Source organism: Cyprinus carpio, chromosome A10, assembly GCF_018340385.1.
Source record: "Cyprinus carpio isolate SPL01 chromosome A10, ASM1834038v1, whole genome shotgun sequence".
Lineage (NCBI taxonomy): Eukaryota > Metazoa > Chordata > Actinopteri > Cypriniformes > Cyprinidae > Cyprinus > Cyprinus carpio.
This window is the reverse complement of record NC_056581.1, coordinates 5040712-5049014: the sequence shown is the minus strand read 5'-3', so window position 1 is coordinate 5049014 and position 8303 is coordinate 5040712. Positions and strand designations below refer to the sequence as shown.

At 37.9% G+C, this 8303-nt stretch overlaps 1 protein-coding gene across 4 annotated transcripts; it reads right to left on the bottom strand.

The window, feature by feature from the left end:
- Positions 1-519: 519 nt before the first annotated feature.
- On the bottom strand, positions 520-6712 carry LOC109052003 (myeloperoxidase-like). Of its 4 annotated transcripts, none has more exons than XM_019069478.2 (16): positions 6619-6712; positions 6115-6174; positions 5669-5762; positions 5401-5576; positions 5169-5301; positions 4954-5083; positions 4655-4861; positions 4204-4561; positions 3694-3854; positions 3343-3601; positions 3076-3246; positions 2685-2922; positions 2224-2420; positions 1960-1997; positions 1519-1572; positions 731-1435 (listed from the first exon to the last, which is right to left on the bottom strand). In XM_019069478.2, exons 2-16 carry the CDS (start codon positions 6170-6172, stop codon positions 1421-1423), a joined length of 2289 nt encoding a protein of 762 aa, XP_018925023.1. In that variant the 5' UTR covers positions 6173-6174; positions 6619-6712; the 3' UTR covers positions 731-1420. The 4 variants fall into 4 exon arrangements, with proteins under 4 accessions (XP_018925021.1, XP_018925022.1, XP_018925023.1 ...); XM_019069479.2 differs by lacking the exon at positions 731-1435 and adding an exon at positions 2075-2108; XM_019069476.2 differs by lacking the exon at positions 1960-1997 and having other exon boundaries at positions 520-1435.
- Between the last annotated feature and the right edge of the window lie 1591 nt (positions 6713-8303).

Sequence of the window (8303 nt, the reverse complement as noted above, 5' to 3'; positions counted from 1 at the left end):
TTTTTTGGTCATGTTTTGCTCACACTGAGTAGAATATGGCCAAGTTGCATTAGCAAGAGCACAAATTAAGAAACTTTTTGTCTTAACATTGGAAGTCACAACAGCTTGTGGGTATTGTGGGTAGTGTGGTTATGCCCACAAGCTGCTATCCTCATGATGTTGCTACAACCCTTTTCAGTTGATGTTGTAAGTGAGAATGTTTTCTGTGGTGCTACATGGTTAACATTTGTGAAGAAATGCTTCCTCATGCTATTTTTTGTCACACAAAATCAAGCCAGGTTAGCAGAGAGCTGCATGCTGGAGGAGCTGAAGCTGCAGCTGCTGACACATTCCACTGCAGTAACAAGCATACTGATTTACAGCATAACCACTGAGAGTTATTTGTCTTTATTAATATGTTTTGTGTTGACAAGTCACAACTTTAATTTGGACCTTTAATGTATTAAATATTTTCCCTTTTGGTTGTGTATTCATACTCACAATTTAGAAAGTAGAACAAGGCAAATAATGAATTCATGATACAGAAAATTCATTCATTTATTTCACTTTGCTAAAATCATACACAAAAATAACTGTCACACCATGGACTACAGAATATTTCGTTGCAATCTAACAACAAAAGCAAAACAGCAAATATCAACTTACAGTACATAAGAAAGAAATAACAATGATCAGTTACATCCATGTTCCTAAATGAAGAATTTAGCTTTAAACAATTCAAAATTCAAAGACTAAGTATAACTGAATCCTTAATTATGCATAGCTAACAGTCATAGTCATCTTAATAAAAAAATAAAAAAAGGATGCCTACTTAAAAAGATACTGTAACAATTGACTTTTTAAAAGACAAAGGAAAAATAGATTTATTATTTGCATTTTATAGGCTTTTTAACTATTCCTATCACCAGTATATGTGCATTTGTACACAACTGCATTTATAATATTAAAAAACAACAGATATATGAAAGGAAAATAATAATGCATTATAAGCAATAGTCTTAAACAGGGAAAAGAATATGGCCAGAGAAATAGCTGGATTTGCTTATACCATTAGCACCCCGAGAAACCCCTATCCACACACGGTCTCCTCTCTGCAGGCTCAGAACCATGCTCTCTTCAGCTAATGATCGTTTATTAAGGATCAATGTTTCAGCAGTTAGCTGTACAGCATAATTTTTCTTTAAGGTCACGGTGCCCAAAGTCTGAGTTCCTATGCATGAGAACTGGAATTCATATACACCAGGTATTTTGCAGACGAACTGTCCTGATTTTTGATTATAATGGTTCTGTCCATTGTAAAGGACCTGATTGAACACAACAACCTTAGCAGTGACAGGAAGGATGGTGCCAACAGAAGCGAAGAAGGCAGACTGTTGTCCTGTGGTATTAATGGGAGGTCCTGGAGGTCCAGGCGGGCCAGCTACACCTTGTGGACCTGGAAAAATAAAATATTAGAATAAATGATAAACAATCTTTAAGTAATATTTGGAGGGCATGTTTAATATATGACTGGCTTACCAGGTTGCCCTGGGGGTCCTCTGGGTCCGGGAGGTCCTTGGAAGGAATCTGTATCTGAGAGGTAATGAATAGATGTTATATGTTTGTAGTATAATCCAAACTGTTTGCCATCATAGATTTAAATGTAAAAGATTCCCCAAACCCAAGCAAATACCCTTGAAGCAAGCAAAAGGCAGAAAGAAGGGCTAGACAGCTTACAAAGGTTTGTTGCAGTTCAGGTGCAGTCAGAAATATTGCTTGATATTTGTGACATTTAAATTTATTAATATATGTTACTGCGCCAAATCCAGTGTACAGCAAAGAAGACCAAAGAAGATACTCAATCTGTGTCCAGTTTACAGATTTTCCTGTGAATTTATATTCATTTTAAACTCAATTATAGGTCATATGCAAAACAAAATCACTTGCTCGCGCTTAGGAGAAAACAATCACTTGTCTAACCTCATTTCCAATGTCTGAATTGTGGATGCCACTGTTATCTGAAAGGTCAAACACCAAATTACAGTTTAAACAAATTATGGTGACCATGCGAACAGACTGTATTTTTTTTCAATACCTGATATGCTGCTATACCACCAAAATTAGGTACTCTACAAGCACATATAAAGGTAGTAAGAAATTTAGGCAGAAATTCAGAGGAAGAAGACTTATGTACGACTATATTGCACATATTCATTTAAGAACTTATTTGCTCTGGTGTCTTACTGGTTTCAATCCAAGGTGTGAGATCAAAGGCTGGGATATCCCCACAGTTAACAAAACTGGCAGGACTGGTGAAGCGGAAAGGATTGAAGGGAACTCTGCGGATTCCGGTGTTGTCACAGATGATGCGGGCTAGTGACACAGAGGCCAGTGATGCTTTTTGTTTGGTGGTGAACACTCCATGGTTCTCCCACCATAACTGACACAATGTGACACTTGATATTAACACCTTTCAAGCACATACTAGTCCCATATACTAAATTAGGGGTGTCCTGTCCTGCTCCTGCAGTGTCCTATAGAGGTTAGTTCCAACCTGCCCCAACACAACTGCCTGGAGGTTTCCTGAAGACCTTGATAAGCTGGTTTGGGTGTGTTTAATTAGGGTTGGAGCTGAACACTGCAGGTTAGTGGCCCCCCAGGAGAAGGCTTGGACACCCCTAGACTAAATATACAGAGATATTTACCTGTCCCCCTGGCGGATGCGTTGGAACTGTGTAGAGATGAGGCAGGCAAAAAGAGGACCAACACGACCACCAGGAACAAAAGGCTCTGCGATGCCTCCCAACCAAATGTCAATGTTCTTAGGGGTGCCATAAAGCTTAATCAACCTGCGGGCCAATTCATTGTTTTTCATCACCACACCCAATTCTTGCTCATTTTGAGGGGTGGAGAGTCCACAGAACTGACGCCATGCATTATAGCCTAAAAGAATAACAGATGGATACTCAGTAAGTCATCTCTTAAAAACACATGAAGCGATATTGCAGCATTAAATCGGCTTGGCTTCACTTGATTAGAATTAAAGTGTTCTGAGGCTTGGTGTGCATGTGTTGGGTATGAATCCAGAATATTTACCTGGTATACCATGGTCACGGCTTCTTTGCATGTTGAGGGCAGCCAAGTCCAAAGCAATGTGGGATGTAAAGGCAAAAAGCCTTTCTCTAAGAGCATTTACCATCATATGGTCCTGTGTATTCAGCTTTGCTGGCCGACCAATCAGTCCACGAAGCAGAGGATCAATGCCCCCTAAGCAAAAAGTAAAGCAGAAGTAAAATAAGAGAGAAAAAGTTGTGGCAGATTTAGGATTCGAAAGGTATGCTGCAACAAGCCTCACAAACTCACCCTCAAAGATCACTCTCCAAGGAGAAAAGAAGGCCTCGAAAAGGGGCACACTTGGAAATTGAGGATGGTTCTGGTAATTTTCATCGAGACGAAATATGATAGGTTGGATGGCTAGGTGGGCAAAACGGAAAGCTGCAGTGGCGAAGACGTTCGCAATGGTAGGGTCCACACGCTCATTGTAACCTGGATATTGTCCAAGATGTCTGTTGTAAGCATCAGGGCCCACAATATGCGGCAAGTATTCCTTAATCACCAAGATCTAAAAGAGAAAAGAGAGGTTGATCATGCATTTATGTTGTACTCCACATGTAACTGCTTGTGATTGATGCGCTTTCAATTAGGTGTCTTTACCTGGTTGTACGCACCCACAATTTTTCTTGCCTCTTGATAGAGGGTTTCGCTACTCCAGGTAGGATTGAGCACATGGAGGGCACGAGCCAATCTATTGTGCTCCCTCACAAAAAGTGTGTGCATTGAGGTGAGTGCAATGTTCTCATCAACACGAGCATCCCCTACACACATTGAGATTTCATTAGCATTTGCAAACATGGAGTGCAAATAAAAGGCATACACCATACATTTTAGATCAGGGATCTCCAACCCCACTCCTGGAGAACTACCTTCCTATACTGTAGATTTTTAGTCCCAAACCTACTCCTACACACCTGTCTGTAATTATCAAGTAGCCCTAAACACCTTGATTAGCTGGTTCAAATGTGTTGGATTGGGGTTGGACCTGACATCTGAAGAACGGTGGATCTCCAGGAGAAGGGTTGGAGACCCCTGTTTAGATGTTTGATTTAATAGATTACAACTAGAAATATGCTTGATAATTGCATTATGAAGGCACAAGTTACTGACCTGCAATAAAGCAAGGCACCTCTGTTAATGTTGTGTCATTAAGGGTTTTCTGACGTGTGGCACACATTTTGCTTTCTACACTGGTAAAGGGCAGAAGCTCTCGTCCATTGTCAAGGTACTTATTATTGACACGTAGAAGACCATCATCATTGGTCAGATTTCTAAGTTCCTTTGCTAGTCCATCCTCGGACCCGTAAACCTGTCCAGCATCTAGGAAAGCTGTTAGAGCATTGATCTGTTCCCGAACTGTGGGGTTCCCACCAAACATATAAGCAGTCTTCCCGGAACCACAGGCCGGTGATGAGCGGAAGACAGGGAGGCAGGTGCCAGGCTTCAGGCGTGGATCTCCTGGAGGGGCCTTTGTTTAAACATGAAATATAACATTAAAGACTGTTATTATATGAGAACAAGAGTAAGACAATACTTGACAGAGGGACAATCCTTGACTGACCGGAATTGGGAAGCAGGGTTCAGAGCGCTCACAGCTCTGATCACAGTTGAGGCCACTGCTGAAGGATTTAATGCTCGGTGAGAAGGGCGTAAAGGTAAGATCATGGTCAACCCATTGCCCAAAGATGGTGAGCATGAAAGTAAATTGGCGGTCACTCTCTATGTCAGCATCTGCAGTGCTTAGAATACGATTTGAAACCAGTCTGACCTGCAATCAATGAGAAAGACACTGTTAATTGATTGGTGGCCTCATTGATTTTCAAGTAAACTTCATTAAACTATTCATAATCTCCATCATACCAGGGGCAGTTTTGCACCATTGTGCAATCTGTTGGGATCCCACCCTTTGGGCTGGGAGATACCATCTTCATATTGATTAGGCAACCAGCGGCCAAAAGCAGTATTGGATGCACCAAGGAGTGGGTTCCTCCTGGGAATTATAAATTTAGTTGTTGAGCTTGACAAATAGTGAGTCTTTGAAAAAGACTACTCTGAATAAGGAGGGAAAGACTGACCGATTGTTGCAGACACTGGTGATAGTTCGATATTTGTTTAAGAGGGGTGTGGTCCTACAAGATGGGGGCCGGGTTTGAGCAGTACAGCCTGTCAGACGTTCAATGGTGTTCAGATCGTCTAGTGTCAGCAGGTCTAGGAGAAAACACATATTAACAGTCTTGAGCATAAAATATCAGACAGTGATAGATCTGATCTGAGCTTTGCAAGTTTTGCAGCGTGTTATCTTCATACTTGTAGCATTGATGGACCTCTTGTGTACATGATGGGCTTTCTCACTGATCAGCCTGAGTGTCTGCACCATGTAGTCTGCGGCTCTCACAGCCTCTCGTGTCTTTCGAGCTGGCTGTTTCAGTAGACGTAGCTTGTCCGAAGGCTTGATTACATCTCTGCGCACCCTTGCTAGACTCCTGGAAGTGGGGAGATTTATAAAAATAAATAGATCAATGACTGGGATGACAGAACAGGAATATTGGGCAACATTCTTAAAAACATTACTCACTCATCACGAGAGTACTTGTAAGCAGCATCCACAATTTTCTTTGCCTCCTCAATAGAATCTAGAATGAAACGTCTTCCAGGACTCTCTTCTTCTGCTAAAAAAATAAAACCATATTACATCATGAGCTAGCCCTAGAAAGGCTAATATTGACTAATTCTAGTAAAGTCTGTAACTTCCCTCAGTCTAAGACATTTATGCCTTGTATTAATTTGTTTTATTTAGCATTTTATTTTCTTGATTAACAAAATTCAGCAATGCACTAAGTGAAATTGGATCACCCAACATAGATGTCACACCAGATGAACAGCTTAAATGACTGAAAGCACAAGACTGAATTTCTTGCTCCAGAAAAAAAAAAACATTTACATATGTTTGATGTTATCAGTCCATTATTCTTAATCATAAGAAGTTTAATTTTCAATTGCATGATCAATTGGTAAACTTACCACCCAATGAAAAGGCACAACAGCATCCCACCACAAAAAGAAACGTGTGAAGAGTCATCTCTGAAACACATATTGAGACATTTAGAGTGAGCACAAAAAAACATTATGTTCGTGACAAATTTTATTGAAGGTAAATTACTCTACATTAAAGTAATGTATATATATATATATATATATATATATATATATATATATATATATATATATATAATCAATCAATCAATTTTAAAATAAATAAAATGACTGCAGTATAAAATAACTTAGCAGTTTTAAACAAACCTATTTTACATTTTAAGAGGCACAGAAAAAAACAATACAAATAGAATTTATTCTAATAAAAACAACAGTTTGAGTGAGAGGTGTCTGTTAAATTAGCAATTAATTATTACTCTTAACACATTCTTTGCATTTACAATCATAATCACAGTTTAACAATTAGTGCAATTAAACTTGGAGGGAGAAAAAATCTATTTAAAGAGATCTTTCAGACATTGCATTTCTCACCTGAGTAACAGGTCTCTGTCTCTCTGGTTCTGAACTCATGGCTCTGAGTGTGTTGTGGCTTTTAAACCGTCCCTCATCCTCACTCTGTTAAGCATCACTGGAGTCTCAGGCGTGGCAACAGATTTACTTCCTTCTTCCTTTTCAAGTGCACTTACCATATGTGGTGTTTGTTTTATTGATTGATTTATTTTATCTGACACTTATCTACTTCTCATTACTATATTCTCATTACTATACATTACAGGAATGCATAGTAAAGGACAATAGATTTGACCTAATTTATTTACCCTAATGTCATTCCAAAACTGTATGTTTTTATTTCTTCTGTGGAACATAATAGAAGATATTTTGAGAAATGTCTCAGTGATTACAGTTGATATAAAGTTATATATATATATATGTGAGGAGGTCAAAATTTGTTTGTAATAGTTTTGTTGGGTAGTGAATTATTGTCGCTGACTAAGATGCCAGTAAACTCTCATCGAAACATTTTCTTCTCTAACTTTATTTATCAGTATCAGGACTGATTTTTATTTTAATTATTTTTTTTATGCACCTGTAATAGAGTTTATGTCATCAAAGCTCAACAAATTCAGTCTGATTATGTAGTTTTTTCAAGGCATTCTTTAATGCTTCCCTGACTGCAGAACATTTCACAGAATACATGCTTGCACACACAAGGGCTCTACTAGTAACAAGACATTGAATGTAGTCTTCATTTAGCAAATTATGATTATTATCAATTGTGTTATCAGGGGGTTTGTTTTTTAGTCCAATGCCTTACTTTTTATTGGGTACAAAGTCTATGTTTTTCACTTATATTTTCTTTTTTGTTTTTCAAAAATCCTTCTTCCATAATACTCTTTCATGATTGGAGTCATATCAAGTTGTTTTAATTGCATTTTTACCACCCAAAAGTCAAGAGATTTGAAAAATGATTCATAACTGACTGTTTTTTTTATTTTGGTCAGATGAATTTTCCCATAAAGATCTGTTGAAAATATGTAGAGGAAGTTTCTTCATTTTGTGAAAGCAAACCTCAAGATAAATATTTCAACATTACTATTAGATGAACAACAAACTGTCACTCTAATCTGAGACTTTCAAGTGTTGTGATTACAAGAACTTTTTTATTTATTGCTCAAGGTAAATGAAAGTATATGAACAAGAAGCTTGAGGATCATATTTTACAAATGGAAATTTGTTCACTAATGATGTCGTACTACTGTGTCACATTGTTGCACTAATACAAACGAAAGTGACTTAACCGACTTTTAGATATTCTGTCATCACTTTTTCATTCTTCTCATGCTGTTCTTTTTAGCAGAATGTGCAAGCTGCTCTTCCCCATGAACAGCACGAAGATGAGTGAATGACAGTTTTCATTTTTGAGTGAATTATTTCTTTAACCGAAGTGAGCAATCCATGTTCGACTTGGTTTATTTGTCACAATTTGTACACATATGTACATGCCACTGTGCCACGCTTTCCTTACATAAAGAAATAATCAATATATTAAACGATTTAATGTATATTGAAACATACTGAATAAAGTATTGTTAATATATTTCAATATATTGAACAATACATGAGGAATTGTTGCTTTTCATACATTGGAAAATATGTGACAATACTTCTATATCATGCTGAATGCAATTTTATATTCATGTAATAAAATATGGTAC